This window comes from Cystoisospora suis, assembly GCF_002600585.1.
Source record: "Cystoisospora suis strain Wien I chromosome Unknown contig_505, whole genome shotgun sequence".
NCBI classification, from domain to species: Eukaryota; Apicomplexa; class Conoidasida; order Eucoccidiorida; family Sarcocystidae; genus Cystoisospora; species Cystoisospora suis.
Genome location: NW_027153306.1, coordinates 518 through 22,771, shown reverse-complemented (window position 1 = coordinate 22,771; position 22,254 = coordinate 518). Strand labels below are relative to the sequence as shown.

At 47.9% G+C, this 22,254-nt stretch overlaps 3 protein-coding genes across 3 annotated transcripts; 2 read left to right on the top strand and 1 right to left on the bottom strand.

The window, feature by feature from the left end:
• Window positions 1-3,299: 3,299 nt before the first annotated feature.
• Window positions 3,300-5,265, top strand: CSUI_001288 (uncharacterized protein; the record flags this gene model as incomplete). Its single annotated transcript, XM_068061494.1, has 4 exons — window positions 3,300-3,502; window positions 3,709-3,860; window positions 4,290-5,101; window positions 5,200-5,265. Coding segments are annotated over 4 exons (1,233 nt in total), but the record flags the coding sequence as incomplete, so codon positions are not given.
• Window positions 5,266-8,384: 3,119 nt separating this feature from the next.
• Window positions 8,385-13,169, top strand: CSUI_001287 (caax protease self-immunity protein). The gene has a single exon (XM_068061493.1). It carries the CDS (start codon window positions 9,156-9,158, stop codon window positions 11,430-11,432), a length of 2,277 nt encoding a protein of 758 aa, XP_067926528.1. The 5' UTR covers window positions 8,385-9,155; the 3' UTR covers window positions 11,433-13,169.
• A 1,145-nt stretch (window positions 13,170-14,314) lies between these two features.
• On the bottom strand, window positions 14,315-21,252 carry CSUI_001286 (20s proteasome subunit beta). The gene is made up of 7 exons (XM_068061492.1): window positions 20,234-21,252; window positions 19,009-19,187; window positions 17,760-18,021; window positions 17,332-17,395; window positions 16,292-16,361; window positions 15,740-15,807; window positions 14,315-15,177 (listed from the first exon to the last, which is right to left on the bottom strand). The coding sequence occupies exons 1-7, from the start codon at window positions 20,418-20,420 to the stop codon at window positions 15,117-15,119; spliced, it is 891 nt and encodes a 296-aa protein (XP_067926527.1). The 5' UTR covers window positions 20,421-21,252; the 3' UTR covers window positions 14,315-15,116.
• Between the last annotated feature and the right edge of the window lie 1,002 nt (window positions 21,253-22,254).

Below are 22,254 nucleotides of genomic sequence, written 5' to 3'. Positions count from 1 at the left end.
AACCGAGCACTGTGTTTTTTGAGGGGCGTTGAGGCACTACGGCTGCAGTTGATTACTCCATACGGCCAGGATGGTGATGACGTGGCAAGCTGCCGCAAGTAAGAGAATTGTATAGAGAGGCTACAGTAAAGGTCCGAGAATCTTTAATAACTCAGGGCGACTGTAGCATGTTTGTGAAAGCGATCGCGGACACGGAAAAAGAACAACGCTCCTTGCAGTTTTGGGGAATTTTCTCTTCGCAAGGAACTGTCATCGGACGACCATGGACGAGAACACGTTGGAGCCGGTAATAGCAGCAGTAGTAAGATACTCCCACGCTGGAGCTGGTAATAGCAATAGTAGTAACGATAGTCATAATAAGAGCGAAGGAGTAGGGGGAGAAGATAACTAGAGGTGACTCCCTACGGCGAGCCGTCCTCCCTCGGAGGCCAGCTTTGACGTGCGTGCTTCCCGGACTACACTTGCCAGGATTCCCGGCTGTGTTATAAAGAGGCTATCTGGTTATTTCTTCAGTGGTCGGTCTCGATACCCTGCTGCAACCAGCCACCCCGGGAGTGGAACCAGCTCGTGCAAGGCGAGGCACCTCTTCACTTCCATTGTAGTGCGACTAGACCACGGTGTGCTCTTGACCATACCGTCCACTTTTTCCTTTAGGTGAAGAGATGCTGCCACGCTCCTTCACTCATACATGAAGGAGGGAGAACTCCCTACGTGGTGCTACTCTGAGGTCACACAAGCTTTGAAGAGTGCTACTCGTCTTCCGACTTGCATGTTCGTTTCAGTTCCAATTCCTGAGTGAACCTCCGGTTTCTCCTAAAACGGAGTACATGCGCTCCATGAAGTGTGCTCTCGCGGAAGTGGAAGGTGTCTAGAGTCGATCACGGTGTGGTACCCCAATGTGGCTGCTGATCAATGCATGAAAAAGTCTCGAGAACGCGACTTTGCCTCGCCGACCCGGAGCCTCTCTTTACACGGTCAAAAGACAGCGGGCGGCTACCTTCCTCCACTCCAGACTCCTTCCAAACTAACACCACCGAGCCAACCAGTCGAAAACACCAGCAAGTTTCAAACTTGTTTTGCAAGGAGGAAAAAATGTGCTCCTAGGGAAGTTCGCTTCTCTTACAACCCTGCGAACGTCGTGGGGCCAGCACCCTTTGTAGGGCAGACCTCCGATGTCCCTGTTTTTGTATTCTAAGCATAGCTTACCGGCCTCAGCGACCCCAGACAGGCGCGGCTTCCACACAGGAGCAATTCAAACTGACCATGTTGATAAGTAGCAGCGTGCAAACTTCGCCAATCGCGTTTGGAACTATGCCGGAGACCGGAGGCCTCCTATAGTGAACCCTGTACGAGCGGCAACACTTCACCTCTTCGGGTCTGTCGCAGCAGTCTATGGTAATGACCAAGAGAACTGAACTTCTGACAATCTGGTGTCTGCTTCCCTCATGTACTGTGGTAAAGCGGAATTGCCTAGGCTTCTCGGAGCCCCAGCGGCCGCTTCGGCAGCTTGTCAGATGCGGGTCAAACAATACTCTCTGGGGCTTTGAATGCAGGCCGCATGTCGACAGAGCGGCACTAGGCGACAATCGATTCAGGGGTCTTGTTTCCTCCGCCTACACTCCATGAAGGCTCGCGCGTCACTCGTGCGCAGCGCACCTCGTCCACCCCTCTGTGATTTTATCGGGATTCGGCGTCGAGCAACCGCGTAACGCTGATCGCTGTTCCGTTTCTTAGCCGGCTGCCCCTCATCGCACTCGACCTGGGGCCAATCGCACGCGTCTGTTGTTTAGCGCGGCAATGCTGGAGATTTCCGCGGCAGCACCTCGCCCGGAGCGCCTGTAGCTGCGCCTTGTGCTGTCCGGCGAGAGAAATCAGTTTCAGCAATGGTCAACTTCTGCTGAAGAAACGTGGGAACACGCAGTGATCGGAGCATGATGTGGACTTACTGCTCCGAAGCATCTTCCCCCCTACCCACAGGCACTTCTGCGCGGCAGTTCGGTAGATAGAACGCCGCAGCAGTAACTAGGGCAGTGGTTCCCGGAAGGGACGGGCTTCGGAGCTGCTCGAATCAACTGCCTTGCCTGTTCGGTTTGAGTAAATCTCCGGAACGCCCTAGCTGGATTTGACGTCGTCACACTATGAGGCCCACCATGTTGTCCCTTTCACCGAGGTATCACTCCGAGATGCACGCCAGCCAGGTACACCATGGGACGACAGAAAACGTAGTGGGAAGCCTCTCTGAGAGATGCACGAACAGCAGAAGCCAGAAGAGGCCGGATGTGGCAAGCTGGGAAGAACATGGAGGAGACAACAACATTTTCTCAGACGCAAAGGAAGACGTCGGCCATGTCCAGCGAGGCAGCCCCGGCCGACTGTCGGACGCCCTCGGCTGTCCCTCTTCTAAGTTAGATTCTAGCTGCAATTTCAGTGACACAAAGCCGGAACGTTCGGGTTCCCGACGTGGCAGCGAGGCTGTCTCGACTCATAAGATTACACGGCGGCCCCGACGCCTGCCAGCTGAGCAGCTTTCAAGCAACTTGAATCAAAGGGAATCCCGCGGTGGAACAGCACTCACCCAGAGCTCCTACGAGTCCTGCTCGGAGCTTCCGGAGACTTCCTCGGCTGAAGAAGGTTCAAGATCTTCTCGCTCCAGCGGCACTATCTCCTCGAGGATGCGGCACGATGACGGCTTCGACTGGGTCGCATCGCAGGCTTTGAAGCTCACAGGTGCGGTTCGGGTAATAGCTCTCCGCAGGGCGCACGGGAAAATGTCTTGTAACTCGTCTACGGCTGAAGGTTGGACCCCGTTTTCCGTGAAGCCCCCGTATCTCTTCTAGGGAGTTCGCCTCTGTGTTACCAGCTCGATTTTTAGACTGGACCAGGCTATTCTGTGTTCAGCGGCGCTTACGAACCCCTTACCTGAATGGACGCAGAAGAGGCGGTAGCAGATCGGGGTCGACGCAGCGAAGCGTTCGCCAGGATTTCGGTTCACCCCGCTTAGGAGACAAACCTGCTCCTTTCTGATTCTCGACAGATTTTGGGGGAGGACATCTGTGCAGTTGGCTAGAGGAAGCTCCTCTCTTCAGTTGAGCTCGGTGCCAATGCGTGTCAGCGCCATGATAATGAGGCACAGCGTGAAGCTCTGCCGCGTGGAATGTTCTGAAAAAGGACTTCAGTGTAGTAAAGTTTGCTACGACGTGCCTGGCGCCTTTATAGCGCTTTTATATTGTATACATGATGGTGTCAAGGCCATTCGCCACACCGCTGCAGTATATGTTGCGTTGCTACCATTCTCATTCATGTTCATACCAGGTGCTCTCGATAGCCAGCCGTGCGGTAGGAAAATTGATGCACTGTACGACGACTCAGTTTCCCGCCCCGGGACTTCAACCGGGCTGAACGATTTCACGGAGCAGGAGCTGATCCAAGCTGGCAAACTGTTGAGGCTGTTGAAAGCTCGCATGAAACACGGAGAACATCTTGGAGGCAAGACGTGGACCAAGTAAGGTGTCGGGCGGAGGAGCCTTCGAAGAGGCGCGCTGTTCGTGATCGGCACTGCAACGTTATATTCAGCTCGTCACATTCCGCCAAAGACCGCACGAAAGGTGCACAAGACAGCGAGGGTTTTCCTCTCTCTCTGTCTCCGGCCCGGAGACGTTTAGATCAGAAAGCGACAGTTTTCTTGTGCTCACCTGTGTCCTGAGACAGGTCTGGGCGAGCTGGTGGTCATGCAATGACCCGTGAAACTTTCCAGGCATCAGCACTAAGTCGCTGTACCCAGGAGAACAGGCTACACGACGCTCAGTCTTTCAAGCCATGCCCCAATGTGAAAGAGCACGGCACAGAAGAACATGAATCACGTTAGTCCTTTGTGCGTCCCGAGATGTCGCGTCGGAAGAGACGTGACGCTTTAGGAAAGTGACTGGCCTCGAAGCTTCCTAAATAAGCTGAGCCTCTTGGGATTCTGGTTTGTACACTAGGCTTGAGGCTCATTAACAAGCTGAGCCTCTTGGAAATACGGTTTGTGTAGTATCCACTGAATCGGTAGACTGGCTCTGCGTATCAGCAAGAAGCGAAGCCCTCAGCAGACCAGAAGGAATACAGCAGGATTTGGCTTCCTCCATTCACCCCCTTTTAGGCTGGAACCCAGACCGATCTTTTTTCCCTTGTCGATCTCGGTGATATACTGCTGGCCATGGTCCATGTGCAGCTAGCTTCAACAAGAAAATCCAGTCGAGCCGATTGCGCTCTACGAGAATGACAGTCTGCTTGTTCTCTTTGCACTGCAGCCAGAGGCGAGCCGCAGGTCGAGCACGAAACTGAATCGTTTCACGGCTCGATCGACTCAGCAGGATCCGAGATCAACGGACGCAGGGGCAGGGGTCAACGCCAGAAACGAGATTCGGGCTCCAGTTTCAATCGCGCCCGCAGCTGCCCCCGTCCCCCAGGTTTTTCTCGACTACAACTGGACTCATACAGAAATGGCGTTAACCAAGGGCAAACTCCGTTCATGTCGCCGTTCCCTGAAGAGCATGCTTACGAAAACGGACCGGAGGAGTCGCAGAGAGGGAGTTTCAGGAAAAAGGCTCCGAGCGACAAGGAAACAGATGATCGTCCGGAGGATGACGAGGGCTCCTGTGAAGATTACCCCGGTTTACGGGGGGTGAAGTCTCTTTGTTCTAGTGAGAGCCTCAGCAGCACCTCGAGTGCCAAAGATGAAACCCCCTTAAAGCTTCACCCCATGTGTGTGGGCCTCCACCTGGGTGACAAACCGACGCCTCCTGGCTCGGGCAAGAAATATTCCAAGTCAGAGGCACGTCGTCATTCCAGAAGAACAGGATCAACTGGTAGCCCAAGTGCGAGTGACGGGTGTGTTGAGGATTTTTATGGAGGTCAAGCAAAGGAGGCAAAAGTGCTAATGGACGAAGAGAGCAATACAAAACCAACAGATGGGTTGAAGGGTGCAGTCACTCAAACGAACAAGCGAATGGATTCTCTGTCTACTGGGTCGACTTTTGATCAGCAGTCTGGCAGCTTCGATGAAGAGTTCTCGGACACAATGGACGACGCAAGTGCTCTTGAGGCAGAGGTTACACGTCAGGTAAGATGCAAAGAATTGCCAGCATCCGCAATGCAGAGACAGTTGCTGAATTCCATGAGAAAGCCCGTGCTGCTGTATTCTGTCCTCTTTTGCTTCAGTGTCCTGACTGCCGACGAACGTTCACGAGCACTTCGTTCGAGAAACATGTGAAGGTCTGTCAAAAGGTAAGCGGCCGTCTTGCGGCAGTGGCGTTGACCGCAGCAAGCAGTGTCTGTCTTGGCTAGGCAGCAAACTTGCCTACATACTTTCACGTCGGAGCTTGCATTCTCGCGATCCTATGCAAGGACGACGTCTGGTGAAAGTTCTGGCGCCGCTGGTATCAGCGTTCCTGATGATGACGGGCTGTTCTGCCGCGGGACACGAGGTAGCAGGACCCGTGAGGTGCTACCCGGGCACAGTACATCCGAGGGGCACGCCGCGTAATGCCCCTTGGCCGGACTGTCCTGACTGCTTTCTGGGCTGTCTTGGCCGTGAATCACGCCATGGCATAGGATCGCCCGGCCGCGCCCAAGTCTACGACGGGCGCCTTTCTATACGTTACAGGTGTTCATGACGAAGAGGAAGGAGTACAACATGACAATTAGGAGGCTCGCCAGCGTGGCAGACGATACGGGCTTGACTCTGGCTGCAGTCCAAAGACAGGCAGCAGCGCATAAAAGGTGTGTTCGGAAAGGGCGGCGCTCGAGAACTGGCCCGTGACCTTCTCTTGTATCCCTAGAGAGTTAAGGGTCCGTAAACGACAGGCCGTGCGCACTAGACGGATATCGACAGCGCTCATGTACGTGAACTCACAGCAAGCCCGCACGCCATACACTGGTGGGGGCCAGTGGCTTTTGCATTGCAACTCAGTGCTACTAAAACGTCCACCCCCTTCGAGGAGTTCTCGGAGTCTGGCTGTTTGAGCCGGTTCTTTTCTGTAAGCTTCTCTGCATTCTGTGCAGCAAGCGAGAAGATCGGGGTGCTGAGACAAAGCCGCAGAGCAAGTGGAGAAAGCAGGTAAAGCGCTGAGAACACTGTCGGCTTCTCTTCGTAGCAGTTCACTGGTGCACAGTTGACTATGAAGCCTCCCCCAATCAGCCAGAAGGGCGGCGTAACCTAGTCAGCTCAAAACATGCAGCTTTCCTTCCAGTTCTTTGCTCCAGATGTGCAGAAGATTCTGTTTCACCTAGTGGCAAGCAGCCGACCCTGGTTTCCAGTCTTTCTACCGCTACATAGTTTCGTCTGATCAAGCAAGCTTTCCACCAGGCACAGGACCCCAGGCCCTGAGTTGCGTGAGCCATCGTGTGTGCTGTATTTTGCAACAGAGCGAGCAGTTCCGGGCTGCTATGCGAATGGCCCGGCTTTCGGACCCAGCCGCTATAGCGGAAGCCCAGGTCAGCAGATGGTGCTTTCTGCCGTTGCAGTGCTTCGCTCCGCACCTCCATTTCGATTCTTTCCACTGATGCTGTGCAACCGTGTACTAGGCTGCAAACTGCAGCGTTGCTGAAGATAGGCGCTGTGGGTACGCTGCCCCGTGCACAACTAGCGTGTTCGAAGCACACAGGGAAGTCATACCAAGGAGTTCAACTGAACTGAAAAACCGATTCAAATGCTCCAGCTATCAGCGGCAATCTGTGCTGACTGCAGGCTACTTTCGCAAAGTATAGCGACGCAACTATGACTCATCAATGCCGGCACTGCAGCCGGACTTTCGGCCGGCCTGAAGCGCTGGAGAAACACGAGTCCGTGTGTCTCCGGATGTTCAAAGGCGGAGGCTGCTTGCGCAAGGGCACAGGAAACTGTGCGTACAAAGCTGTATGGGTGACCCCGAAGCAGACAGCTGGAACCTCTTGGAGGACAGCACGTACTTGCAGCCAGCTTCAATCGACCTCCGGCGCCTTCAAGACGAACGGGGGCAACCGAGGCTCGAGGACCGAACATGAGGAATCCTCGGGAACTGCCAGCTTCGCTCCCCCTTCTTCTTTTCTTTGCGATCCTCACAACAAGCAGTCACTGACGGCTCCGGCGAAATTCAACCGGCCGACCTGCTACGCTAAGACTACTCTTGCTGCGCGGCAGACCAAAGACGCTGGGAGAAACTTCCCTCAGAAAACCGTCTGTCCTCCAAGGTTTCGATAGGACAAAGAGCGAACGGGTTCAGAGAAGGAGATGATTCGCTCCAGCTCAACGTTTAGAGTATCCATTCCGTCTTTGACCAGCACACTGTAGGCAATTGCTGTCTCCAAAACCCTGTTTTCTCGGTGGTGTTTTATCAGACGCGAATAATGCGATACAGTGATAACTGTGGGAACGTGCTGAGAAGTATTGGTGTTGTTCCGGATGAGCACCTTAGCATAGCTGTCGAACCGTCTCTGACGACCGTCTTCCTCTCCGCGTCTTCGGAAGCCGGCGGGGCAGGATGGCGGTCACTCTGCTGGGACCATACTTCTTGCAATGAAAACAGACTGGCTCCCTGTGTAATCCCCGTGTTCGCACGCGGCCTCGCGCTGTGAGAAGACTTACCTGGGGAGGAGAAGGCGGGAGCTCAGAGGAACGGAGCTTGCTACAGTGCGAGAGGCTGCAGATTGGGCGCCATTGAATCTCGTCCCTGACTGATCCTGATCCGGCTGCTTCTACAATTCGTGCACTCGGAGACGTTGAGAGCCTCTGTCGCCAGCTACTGCCACACCTGTGGACTATTTTCGTATAGTGCCTATGACCCCTTACTTCAGACGAATCATTGAGAGAGCACTGGAGGCTAGATACGGGTTTCCCCTGGGGCAAGTCGCTCCTCTTCATCTCTAAGACATCGAAACGTAGCACCATTGTCCGAGGGACAAGAAAAGACACAACTCGGCCCTACTTTTATATGAAGCAAAGCAAACAGCGTGCGCATTCCTAATCCGTCCATTTGGAGTGCCTTAATAGCATACCACTAGAGCGGAGTCCCGAATGCGGAGCGGAGGTCACTCCACCGTCCTGAAGTCACGCCCAAGCACCAGCCGTTTTGTCTCCACGACGCCTAAGATGCGCACGCGAAGCAAAAGGGTGGGGCAAACGCTCAGAAAAGGACGTTCATACCTTCTCGGCCTTTTGGCTATGATCAAGTGTAGTATCTGTTCTTATCAGTGTGACAACTGATATGGGTCCAACTGGACCCAACTATGTCACATCAATTTTTGCTTGGGGAGGGTAGGACTCTGAGCTTGCTCAGACCTCCCTCAAGCGTCGCCTCCCCCTTGCACCCCCGGGGAGAGCGGTGCACCCTTTCGACCCTTCGGGGTTAACGAAAACCACAAAATTGGGATTACCTACTTTCAAACGAGGATTTCTTCTGGGAAGTCTAACCAATAGGTTCAGGTGTAAAACAGGGGCGTGTTCGTCTACGTGGGTAGAGTGTTTCTTGCGATGCGAAGGGAAGAACCGGAAACTGGTCAGGGCTGATCATACACTTCGCGCAAGTTTCCTCGCAGTAGTAGGAGGTACCACAGTATGGAGGTTCCCATCACACCTTCCGATGCCCACCCACCGTAAGATTAAGAAGAGTGCCGTTGACTTCCACGGAGCAACACAGACGCATTGCGTCTTCCTGCATGCTGTGCTCGATCTTTTTTAGATAGAAAAGAACTCTCAGACAACTGTAGAACGAAGCGCGCATACACAACGAGTTAGCCCTCATAATGCTACAGAGGCAGTAAAGCTAGGACCCCCCGTAGTTTCCTTGGTGGTCCCTGTGTGGCAAATGATGTCGTCGGCTAGGGTGGCGGGCGAGGAAATGTGGCGGGTAGGGTAGGCGGGCTAGATAGAGTGAGGAAAGCAAAGAAAATGGACTCGAAGGTTTTGTCTAGAAAGATGCGACATGGGCGGCTGCGCGCTGAAGACAAACTGCATGCCATCGATCGGCGTTTCTCAAGGACACAACGGGAAGTGAGGGTGTGAGAAAGAAGCCAACGTTCTCTTCAGGATTTTGACGAACTGAGTTGCTCCAGCTAAGAGAAAAGCCACCGGTTGGTGAGATAGTGGTGGAGCACCCCGACACAAAAATCAACTACTCGGATACTTGAGAGAGAAGTGAATGAACGCTCTTTCTTCACGTCCGTGTGCGAGCGGAGAAGTGTCTTCTCTCATCAACACACCATCTTGTCAGGAAACATGCTTCAATTCTTTCTGTCTCTTCTTCCCAGTCTCAAGGTTCTTTTTTGCAACACACGAAAAACACGACGACCCTGAGATGTCCGTTCTTTCTCATCCACACACTCCTGGATTTGGAGTTGTCGACCAAGAAGGTGAAAAGGGGGCGGTGATTCGGTGTGAAGAGAAAAGCAAAGATTATAGTTCTTTCCACAACCGAGCATTCCTCTCGTTCCTCATTCCTCCATCATCACTCAGTAGTGATGAGTGGTGTTTACGGAGCATGAACTTCCGGTCTTGTGTCTGTTGTTCGTCTAAGTCTTGCGTTACAAAAAATCAAAGCCAATGCAGTAGTCGGCTTGTCAGACTTCTCTCTTGTCTCGCTTTTCTCTCGAGTGTCGTTTTTCTTTTACTCATTTTCTCTTTCCCTCTTCTTGTCTCCGGTCTGAGGATTTTCAACCAGGGTTCTCTTCGCCACTGCTGCAACACCCCGGCGCTTGAATCATGCCTTCTTTCTTCGACCTCGCATCAGTCTTCTCCGCATCTTCCTCAAAAAGAGGCACTTGGTCCCTCGACTTCAAGCATTTTAACTGCAGTCGGTTCGTTTCCTCGCTCATTCGCTTCATTACAGAAGAAGATCAAAAGCTATGTTTCTGAAAACGTTGCTTCTCATGGTGTGCCACAACAGTTCCTGCGATCGGATGCTTTTGTCTCATTCAGACATTCCTTCTTCCCGCTTTCCTTTTCATCCTTTCTTCGATTGCATTTTCTTACATCTCTTGTTTCTCTAGGGTCTTTATCTTTGAATGCATGGCTATCATTGAATCGTATTGTTCTTCTCCCTAGACTTCCTCTATCATGTCTTGCTTTGTTCCGACTCCACAGTCGCGTTCATGAAACCCTCCGCAGACGTCTTGCTTTCTCGAATACGTCTCATGTAGCCATTCAAGCTATCATCATAGCGCCTCTTCTCGAAGAAATTCAGTTCCGATGGATGATTCAGAAGATTCTCCTCGGAGGTTTACTTCTGACTACTACTTCTTTTTCAAAGTCTCCTTGTTACTCCACTGACACCATCACTGACACCCGCGTTTCTCATTCAGAGTCATCGCCTCTCTTCTTACCCTTACATCAAAACAACAAGGTGGTCAATAGTAATCTGACAGGGTCGCCTTGCCACAATGCTATCAATCCAGGCAGAGCATCGACTCCTTTCAGCGTCGATGACAAGCGACGCAGTCGAGATCCTCTTGAAAAGCTGAGATTCCCAGCCCATACCGGTGATTCTTGTTGTGCGAGACCTGTTCCTGCTACGTCTGATACACGAGGAAAAGAACCGTCTTCAAAGGAAAGTAAAGAATCTGCTCTCTCTCCTTTTCTTTCTGTGTCTCAAGTCACCCGCATCGTTTTAACTTCTCTTCTATTTGGACTCGCACACTACCAAATACCAAACAGCTATGACGCCAAGGTCACGACTGACAACATCTCTTCTCCTCTTACTCCCTCCTTTTCTTCTTCTCCTTCTTCTCTAAAGAGTTCCTTACCTTCTCATTTAATGAGCAAAGCCTCCGAATCTTCCTCACCTTCCCATACACTGGAGAAGTCTTTTCTGCTTCTGCCCCGTCATCCACCATGTGAAATCCCTGCTACACCCACCCCTCTTTCTTTCTCTTCTCCTAGTAAGACTTCACCACATCCTTCAACACATCTAGGTTTATCATCTCCACTCCTCACAACTCCTCAACTTCTTTCTCTTCCATTGGTTCATGTAGACAAGGCCTCACCATCCCCCGCAACTTCTTCTCTCCCGTCACTCTTTCCCTCTTTGATCTCCTTGAGATCTTCTCATCCGTGCTTTCTCACATGGGGGAATGAAGCCACCTCTCCTTCCCTCTGTAGAGGCTCTCTGGATGAAGAAAACTCGCGAAATCTGTCTACAAATACATCCTCGTTTTCCTCTACCATTCGGAGACACGAGACCAGGGAGAGGAATCTCCCCTCTACAAGACTTCCTTCTTCTCCTTCTGTTACTGAATGTATAGGAGCAAATCGAGTCATTAGCGCTACGGCTCAGGCTCTTGTCTGGGGTATGGCCATGGAGCGTGGTGGGCTACTTACAGCCATCTCATTGCATGCTCTCCATAACGCTCAGCAGATTCTCATTCTCTCCATTGTCAAGTTTCTTCTGCGTAGAATGAAGATCAACAGACAAACCCCCTAACAAAGACCAACACCATTTCTTCTGATGGACTCCTCATCGTCATGCATGCATTCTGTGTCTCCAGCTTCTTCTCTGTTTACACCATAGACCTACAAACACCCACTGAATGAGGCGAGGGAAGTATATCTGTCTTCAATCTATGTATCTCTGCCGTCTCCTGCAGCAGTAGTAGTTGTATATGTATCACAGATGTAAATCCCTCTTGTACAGAAAACATTTGGATGTGTGTATACATATACATACATACATACAATACAATGTGAGATACACATAGAAAAGCTTGCCTCTCCGTCTCTTTTCAACTCTATCCCCATAGATACTCATTCATGTGCATACCTGTATGTATGTATAAGCACTTGAGTCCTCTGAATGGAGGTGGACTTCCTTCAGCGATAAATCAACACAGACAAGAGTTTCTTCTCCAAGATAACCTTAGCTCTTCTCCTGCTGTCTTGCTGAGGAGGGCTGAGAAACACTTCAATCTCTCTCGTCTTCTCCCTTCTCTCAAGAGAAAACCCTCGAAGACAGAGCCGTGAAAGATGCGGGGGTGTATGTACACTTGAAGGATTTCTCTCGCATGAAACGAAATTAGTGTAACCAAGAAAACTGTCACTATATCTCTCTATCTAGGTGGGGGATTCCTATGTAGATGTATATTATTCACTCTAATACATCGCCACGGAGTCTAGTGATGTAGATTTAGAGAGAAGTGAGAGGTAAGAAGAGGACAAGAGCCCTGGCCGTCAACGAGGAGGAAGCTCTTTTCCTATTCTCTCTAAGGCCCTGTCTCTTCGACTCAAAGAAGAGCCAACTGTCTGGTTGATCGATCTTCCCCTTCCTGCCATCCTCTCTCTCTGACTGCTTTCTCTTTACCCTCCGGAGCTAGCTGTTAAGGAAGTCTTGGGGGTAAAGTGTATGGAAGGATATCTCGTATGGATGAGACGAACGATAAAAGGAAATTCTCTTTCCATTCATTCAGCAGAAAAAGAAAAAGACGAAGAAGAAAAAGTTCAAGTGAACGAGGCTGGTGTGCCAAGAGACGGTGCCGGGAGGGGGAGGAAGTAAGGAAGTGGGCGGCCCTCCTTTTGCTTGAGGCAGTTGTGACCCTAAGAAGAAGAAGAATAAGATTAGAAGAAGAATACGGTGGAGGGATGCGGGGGGGAGAATAGGGAGGGGTGAATGCAAGGATGTAAAATGTAGGTGTGTATGCCTTATGTGTATGCAGTGCCTTATATAATGAGCTGTATGTTTGGTTGGCTAGTGTGCGGAGGAGAAAGGAGTAGGAGGAAGAGTAGAGTGAATTGTGAGAAAGTTCTCTCGCTTTCTTTCTTTCTTGCTCTTCTAGAATTGAGCAAAAAAGGAAAAGAAAAAGAGGCGGTAGTGAAGGTTCTCTCTTCTTCTCAGTGGTCTTTCTCCCCCGCTCTTTGCCGAGATTGGTCGGATCTAACCAATTCACTTTCAGCTTTTTTCTTGATCTCTTTCTTTCGCACAGAACAATGATATGAAGATGGTGACTGGACTTCAAAAGTTTCTTAGGAAAGAGACGAGAGATACGTCCAACCTTTCGGTGTCCGTCTTCACTTCTCGAGGGTGTGTGTCTCCCTGTGTGTTGCTAGTAGCAGAACTTTTCTTCTTCGTTTCTCATGTGCTACGAAACAACTCTTCCTCTTCTTTCTTTGAGTCTTCAAGAAGAAAGAGGTTCTTCACAGGGCGCATGCATGCCAGACAAACAAACCCTTAGTGTGTGATCTAATCTTACAGAAAACAGAGACAGAGATAGAGAGACACTTTACCTTATAACAACACGGTAAGACATACAATCCATAGCCCAGCCAACTATCCATCGTCTTCGTATCTTCGATCTCTCTTAAATCTGCCTAGCCGTCTTTAGTCTATCCATCTACCATAGAAGAACGCCGCCATCTCTTCCTGTCGTCACAAAGAACGAAAGGAAGTCCTTCTAGTCGTTGTTGTCTTCAAAGAAAAGTCCATATTATATAGATATGTATCTATGCGTCTTTGGTGGATAGTCAGAAGATTGAACTCTCTTTATTTGGAGAAGGAGAGAAAGGACGGGAGAGAATAGAGAAAGAGTTTTCTTTCTCTTCTCGCTGAGAGAGATTCCCCTCTGTCTCTCGGCCTTTGTGCTGTCGTATCGTCCCTCCTTTTCCAAACATCTCGACAAAAGAAGGAAAGATTGAAAGAAGAGTCTCTTTCTTTTTTACACTCCCTTTCTTTTTCCCTAGCGAAGACTCTGGTTGAAGAGGAGAAAGCTAGATAGACTTTCTTCATACAGAGAGAGACAGAGACATTCCTCTGCATACGTGTGTAGTAATAGTGACAGTCCACTCTATAATTCGAACTCAGTCCATCACCATCACCTACAGAAGGAAGAAAGAAGCCCACACGTATATATATATATATATACATACGTATGCCTAACTGGGAAAGTGAGTGACAAGAAGAGACAGAAATAGATAGATAGATACGTACATACATCGATGGAAAAGAAGAATGAGTACTCAATCCTCTTCTACTGCTTAGACTGCTGCCCTATTGACTGCAGCAAAGTCATCTGTTCTCTCCTCTCAACTCATCTGACTGCTCTTCTTTCTTCTTCTACTAGACTAGAGAGACAGCCATCAAACAGACAGAGAGAGACATCGCGTGGGTCACTCACTTGACTTCTCTCTTAGAGAGAAGAGCCTCCCTTTCTCTGTTTCGTTGAATCACGAGAGTCTCTTCCCAACTAGAAAGCTGGAGACACACAGCTGGTGGTGTGTGTTGCTTCTGTTTCTTTTCATCTGGGATGCCCGCTGTTCTTTTGACAGAGGAAAAGAAAAAGAAGAAGAGTCTTCTTCTTCTTTCTACTCCCTGCGTCTATCTGCATCTATATTGTCATCCTCATCATGACGAGAGGAAGTCTTTCAGTTCCTTCGATCCGATCAGGTTCCACCGACGAGGAAGCAGAGAAAGAACGAATGAAGACAGATATTTACACATTCCGTCTTCGAAGAATGATACCTACATATGTGTATGTACATACAGTATAGCTTGACTATATCAACACACTCCTGCATGTACATGCACTCGGGTCACCGTGTTTACTTTGAAGGAGATGAAAGAGAGAAACCCCCTTGTCCAAAGAGACACCGGCTTATACACGGTAGAAAAACGAGACAAACACCTCCATCCACCATACACTACAAAGTCACCTCTCTTTCCTTCTCCCTCTCCTTCCATCTATCCTCTCTCTCTATGTAATATGTAATAGATTCGAACCAGACGATGACCAGTAGTAGTAAGAGAAGTCCTTTTTTCGACCACCTAGGAGGAGAAAGACGAAAAGAAAAACGCGAACACGAGACAGATGGAAGCTATAAGCAATCGCCCAGCGCCAGAGGTTCGGTGAGGTTCCATTCCCCAACGACCAAGATGAATGAGAGAATCGACACGCGTAGTCTTTCTTTATCTATCCCCTCTCTCTCTCTCTCCGTCACAGTTCGGTGAGAAGAAGAAATGCTCTTCTTTCTCTTCTTCTTGCTCATGAGAGGGAGTGGATAGACAGCGACTAGAAGGAGTTATGAAGAAGTCCTAGCAGAAGGAAAGATGTTGCGTCATAGGCAAATCTTGAGAAGAAAGAAAAGAGAGAAAGAAAGAGAGAAAAGCCTCTTTCTCTCCTTCCTACCAGGCACATCCTGCCAATCCCATATCCATCGTCTTCTTTGTGTAGCCCTCATACCCCCTAGAAAAGAAGAAAAACAGACAGAAAGAGAGACAGAAAGAAAGAAAGATGTAGAAGAAATGACTTGCCACTTCGCCGTGCATGCATGCATCCATCCTTCCGGTTCAAAGAACACAAAGAGGTCTCTTATGAATGTTGTAGACACGTGGAAAAAGCAGCTAGATAGACAGAGAGAGCGAGCGAGATAAGTTGTAAACAGAAAGAAGAATTTGCTCACCTAGGAGACTAACCAACACCACTCTACCATCCATCACAAACACCTCCCCTCTTCTTTCTTATTGAAAAGAAAATCTTCTTCTTCGTCACTCGCCCTATTCTTTCTCACTCGGACCCTGACTGATCATTCTATCAATCTATCTTTAATCTATCTATCTTTAATCTATCTTTAATCTATGCACCCCCCTGATTGATGAACGACGATACGAATTGGCTATATATGACTTTTATCTCCGAGTCAGCAGAGAATACCTTTCCTTCTTCCTTTCGATTGGAGACGTGAGTAGTAGTCGTAGTAGTTGTAGCAGTTCATGCTCTCTTCTTTCTTTCTTTCCTTTTTTCTTACCAGTTGCTATCGATGACGTAAGGCTCTTCGATCTCCACGCCTGCTTTCGTGACCTTAGTGAATTGTATCTTAAAACACACACGACAAACAAGCACCACCATAAGAAACAGAGAGGACAGCAGAAAGAAAGAATGAAAGACAAAAGAAAAAGAAAGAAAGAACGACAGAGAAAGAGAAAGGAGGAGAGAATAGAAGAGGAACGAATGACGAGAGAGAGAGAAGAGAAGTAAAGGCAAATGATCTACTAGATGATTTGCACGTAAGAGAGGCTCAGGAAGTTCACCTATCGATCTTTGCCTGTGGTGTCTACGAGGTTACAATATCTCCTTGGCTAGCTGGAGACAGAATGGTGTATGGAGAATCACTTCATATGATCCGTTGTATGTATCCTGTTTTAAGAAGCTTTTGAGTTGAACTGACAATGTAAGAGAAGAGACCGCGGGCTAGCCCCTACCTAGCTATCTAGCCGGGTATCTACCTGAAGGACGGCAGAGCAGATGAGAAGACTACGATGGTAGAGAAGGAAAGCGAATTCAAGCCAGGAGAGCCTACCCGATTCGACGCTCCACAGTCTCGATAGAAGAGAATTCGCATGCACTCCTCAAGGAGTTTACGAGCCTCTCTGAGTGGAAGAGAGAGAATACAAAAAGAAAGAAGCACCTTCACTAGTCTACATATGTGATCGTGGTCATGTTCATCCTCCATAGAGAGACAGAGACAAGTACTATCTCTTCAAGATTCACAGAGACAGTCTGAGTGATCTGTTGCAGATCTATCACACTCCCTGTCCTATCTAGGGAAGGAGATGAGAGATAGAAAAAGAAGAAAGGCGGTGAGAAGAGAGAAGAGGAAAGGACAGAGAGAGGAGTAGCTAGAAGAGCTTGATGACCAGACATGACTAGACAAAAGCTCATTCTTAAATAGTCGACTGATGCTCTCTCTCTCTCTCTTTGTCTACCACTTCAACAGATCGCCTACCTCATCATGTAAAGAGATAGAGAGATGGAGAAATCGAGTCGAGCAAACCACCACAACATGTAAAGAGAACCGTCGATCAAAATCTCTCCCTCTTTCTTTCTAGACAGCGAGTTCATTGGCAAATAGACGTATACAACACTTTGTTTTATCTCCTGTCTCCATAGGACCAAAGAGAGACAAACACATACACAGACAACGAATGCATCCAGCCACGAACGAGTCACGGAAGGACTTTCCCAGTGAACGGAAAAGAAAGCGGCACAACACACTCTGTATTAAGAGGAAAACTACATATACACACACACAAATAGAGACAAACAAAAGGAAGCTCTCCGCCACCACTACAATGCAACACGAAGCTATCTATACAGTACACAGTGAGAGGAGTATATAGTCATCTACATACTCACTACATATGGATGTATGTAGAGCGAGAGAGAGGGAGATGACTACAGATGATAGACATAGCTAAATACGGACTCTTCGCAGCGAGGAAAAGCTATGATAACTATGGAGTTTTAGTAAGTAAGAGTAGCAGTAGTAGTAGTGGAAGGGGGGGAGGGGGGGTTTGCTACTAGTGATGGCAGTCGTGGTGTGCGTGTGTCTTTTCTTACTCTTCAGACAGATCTGGGCGATGTCGATCACGCATGAGAGTCACAGCGAAATAGCGACCCAACCCTGAAGAGGAAAGAGCGAGGAAATAGAGAAGAAGATCAAAACTCCTCATACGCGAGTCAAGCTGCCTGCCTATGCGTAGAAAGACTCCAGACTCTCTTGAATGCTTTGCAAAACAGATTGAAGACTTTCCTTACCAAATGCCAGCCGCAGTCACTGATCACTCTACTCAATCACACATAGGCAGGTGTACATACATGTCTACACATCTGTACATACTTTCACCTCCCAATACAGGCAGATGTTTTCAAATTTATCTGTCTATCTATCTATCTATCTTTGATCTATGTATCTATCGATCTATGTGAGGTATGTGGGCATGTATCTGTAGATATATCTCTATATATATGTGGTAGGTAGCTCTTACCAGTAGCGATGATATCATCTTCATAGAAAGTGCCGAACATATCGACATAGCCTAGAACAAAGGGTTTATGCTTGTTTGATTGAAGCTTCGGATCGGCACCTTCTGAGCGAGGAATGAGAGAGATATCTTGATGTGAAGAAGAAGTTGTATGGAGATGGTCGCCTTGATACCCCGCAACTATCACACTTAACCACCAGGGATTCATTCGAGATCTCTTCTGATACATCAGTCGAGATAGTAAAGCGGCGTACTGATGAGCTGTCTAAAGGAGAAAACATCGCACACAGATACATACATGGATCTATGTAGATTCATATTGACGCACAAAGACATATAGACATCTATGTTGAGTAACACTTCTACGTAGATACCAGTGAGATAGAAGTAGAGAAACCCACATGCCTTGCTTGCTCTATCACGGCTCCCCCTGAGTAAGGTACCCACATATATGCATGCATCTATACATCGATACACGCACATATATATATATATATCTCGTTGTATGTGCATGTAGAATGATGATGTACAAGGTGTATGCAAGAGGGTGCTGGACAGACAGAGAGAGAGTGAGAGAGGAAGGGAGAAAAAGATCTCGAAGAATTGAGGAAAAGAAAACCTGCCACCCTGCGTTTCTACTGAGACGAGAGACAACAGACATAGAAAAGAAGAAAAAGAAACACAAGGACGGAGAATGCGCTTTTCAGAGCTTAGCATATCATCATATCGACCGTATGGAAAGAAAAAGAAGATAGAAGAACACCTCGATCTCTCCCACTCGCTCATCCTATTATTTTACTACTATATGATCCATAGTATCTGTTGGTATCAGAAACCCTTGGCCTATCCATCTGATGTATATCGATTCAAATACAGCCACATCCCCTATATAGATGAATAGACAACAGACAGACCGAGCGATCTTTCTCCTAGGTGACACCTCCGTACTAAAACAACGAGAGAAGAGAAATAGGAACGCCGTGTCTATCTTCTGCCCGCCCATTCTTACCTATCTACGATAAACTTGTCTATGACCACTCACTCACCTATACACACTAGTTTCATCCACATATACCTTCTTCACTCTCCGTTTATCTCAACCCAATCTATATTTCCACAACCTAACTCTCTACCTATCTTGCATCTGTCTATCTAGTGGACGTGTGCCTCATAGGTGGAGCTAAAAGAAGAAGACTCTTTTTCCTTTTCTTCTAAGTTCTGTGGTGTTGTTCATGTTGCTCGTCGCGGCTACCTTATTGCAGTTGTCATCATATAGAAATTCTCTAAGAGAGTACTGCTCGAGTGTACGTTGGAGCATTTGGTGATCTGAATAGTCTCCTGTTGTTCCTATAGCCGTCGTGGGCTTGGCTCCTCCCCCTAAAGCAAAAAACCTCGAGGTCTCCTTGAACCGGGTCATACGGCCATACGACGCTACGGAGACACACACAGAGAAAGAGAGAAAGACAGAGAGAGAGAGACATATAGAGAGACGAGAGGGGAAGGAGAGAAAGTAAGACAAGAGAAAAGAGAAGGAGAAAAACGAAGAAAAGACTGAAAGATAGACACGATGTAGACACTCACATACATGAGGATACATACAGATATCGTTCTATGTGAAGAGTAGATTGATGTCTACGATTGAAGAAAGGGCGGATGAATGAAGAGAAATTCGACCTTTTTTCTCCTTGATGGTACGTGAACAGGATCTAGTAGCAGCAGTGCACCTGTGGAGTATATATACGTGTACATAGGGGGATCTTTAAAAGATTCAAGAAGATGAAGGGACGCCTGGAAGTAAAGGAGTAGAGAGATAGAATGCACACCCGTAGCGAGCTGTGAAGAAATACGGGGGGTGTCAATGAGATGTACGAACTCTACGTCAGGAACGCGCGCCTCTTGCTCACGTGAAGAATCTCCACAAAGCGTGAACACATATAGATATAGACAGATATATATATATAGAGAGAGAGATATGAAAGAGGAAGATGTAGTTGATGAAGAAAGACAAGAGATACATACTTTAACAAGATGTGAGTAGCCAAGTGTTGAGGGCGAGAAAGAATACAAGAAGTATACTTAGATGCATCGCTGTCTTTCCTTCCTTCCAAGGTAGTCGTCAGTCTACCGGCTCACAATAGACATCATGCAGGAATATATGGAGACAGGAAGAATGGAAAAGAACACATATACAAGAACATATATATTCACATATATATATATATATACATGCATAGACACAGAGTAAGCTGGTATGTCATATGAGGGAATACACACCTACATACATATGAAAGGGAGATACACGTAGATAGAGTAAGTAGGTATGTAAACATCCGTAGAAGAATGTATATAGAGGTATTGTCGGTCAAGGAGGCTTCGCGTGTCCGAGGGGGGTGTACATAATACTTCCTCTATGTTCCAAATGATGTAGCCTTTCTCTGCTTTCTTCTTGTTTTGCTCCGTGATCGACAACGACTTACCTAGGGTATCAGCCACCATGAGAATTCCATCCTTATATGTAATCCCTAAGACTGAAGATGTCGTAACTACAGGGTTGGTCGTATCTCTTGGCGGAGAAGGAAGAAGGCCCGTCATAGAACAATCGAGGGCTGTCTGAGAAGCTTCCGCTTCAAGCACTGAAGTATTCTTTCTTACGGAAAACGACATCTTGAGAATGAGGGAGAAAGGAAAGAAAACAGCTGAAAAAAGGAAGAAAGAAGGAGAGAAAGAGATGAAAGGAAAGAAGTTTGAAAGGGGGGGGGGAGGAAAGGCGATGCGAAGAAGACGATGATGAACACACACGTACAGTGTGAAGGACGAAAGACGGAGCGAGTCGAAGAGAAAGTGAAGACGGGAGAGTCGAGAGGAATTTCAACTGTATAGAGAAAGAGACCTTGAATGAAAGCTCCTTTTTGCCAAGAAGACAGGTAAAGAGATCATAAATAGTAAAAGAGTTAAGAAAAGAGAAAGAAGATGCTGAAGAGGAAGAAGAGTGTACAGGGAGTTGGTTCCTCGTTGAAGAGAAGAGAAAGATACGGCAAAGCAGGCAGAGCGAAAAAGGAGAGACAAACACCAAAGGACTAAAAGTGACGGAAGAAAGGTCTTAAGTGGAGAAGAAGAAAGAGAAGGATGAAAAGGAAAGAAAAGTCCTGAGCGAAAGTGTGTTAGCGTGATTGGACAAGAGAGGAGGGAGCGAAGCGAAGACTTTCTTGCTAAAAGGTAAGGTGAGTGTCTGAATTGACAGAAAGAAAAGAAAAGAAAGGAGAAACAATGCAAGAAGAACCGAAGGAGAAAGAAGAAAAGAGGAAAGATGTGTACGGTGAAGAAGACCGGTAGGATCTGAGGTGTATTTTTCTGATTCAACCAAAGACCGCCGAAGTGCCGCTCGGAAGACTCCTTCTTAACTCTTTCTTTAGAAGATGAAAGACCCTCAAAAACAAAGATGAGACGGAACACAACAGACTTTTCACGTCGGCATTTCTATCTGTCATTCCTTAACTGAATGAGTAAGAGGCTGCTGTACGAGCCGTGAAACAACAGCGTCGTCCACCTGCGACTACCTCTCTCTTTCTTTCCTCTTTTCTTCTTTCACAATCCCTCTGGTCGGTGGGTGGTGTTCATGCTACTATTACTCCTCCTCTTAATCCATACCTAGCTTATCTATAGGAAGTAAAGCTATATCTCGTAGCAGGTCTTTCATCAGAAGGAGGAAGGAAAGACTTCTCCGTAAGTAGCAGGTGCCTCTGTCTGTAGTTTGGGTTTCTGCAGATTCTCTTTATAGAAACCGTCTTCTCGCTCTAGCGCCAGAATGAACAACACTTACATAATAGAGATGAAAGATGAATGGAGAGATCTCCCAGTCGTCGCCGGATAAGAGAGACCAGTAGGAGAGAAGANNAGTCGTCGCCGGATAAGAGAGACTTCACACAGACGAGAAATGATGACTTCTATTTCGGTTGCTACAAGGAAAGAAGAAAAAGACGGAGAGAGCGCCAAGCAAGAGATAAAGAGAGAAGGAGACTTGGTCCTATAAAGGGAGAGATCCATCGAGACAGACAGATCGAAGTAGGTACCTAGATAGATAGGCATTCACACACTGTGTCTTTATGTGATTGCAGATTACATTACCGAAGGGTTGCAAGAGAGATAGATGGCATTCGACTAACTAACAATGCTGATGAAGATCTCGCCCAATTCTCACCATCATCATAGCCACCCCAGAGAAAGATTCTTTCTTAGCTTTCTTAACCTTACACCCTACAAGGTGGAAACACAGTTCACAAGTGAACGACGGACTTATTTACAGTGATCGCATGCAGGGCTTGTATCTCTATGTAAGAAAGTAAGAGTGTGCTTGTCAAAGAAGGCCCAAGACGAACAAGAGCACTCCCCCGTTCTTTTCTCCCCAGTTGCTGCTTATCCACATCATCGAGATGTCTTGTGTATGTGTGTTCTTACTGCTCCTTCCTTTACAAGGGACCCTCGGTTTAGCAGATGCTTC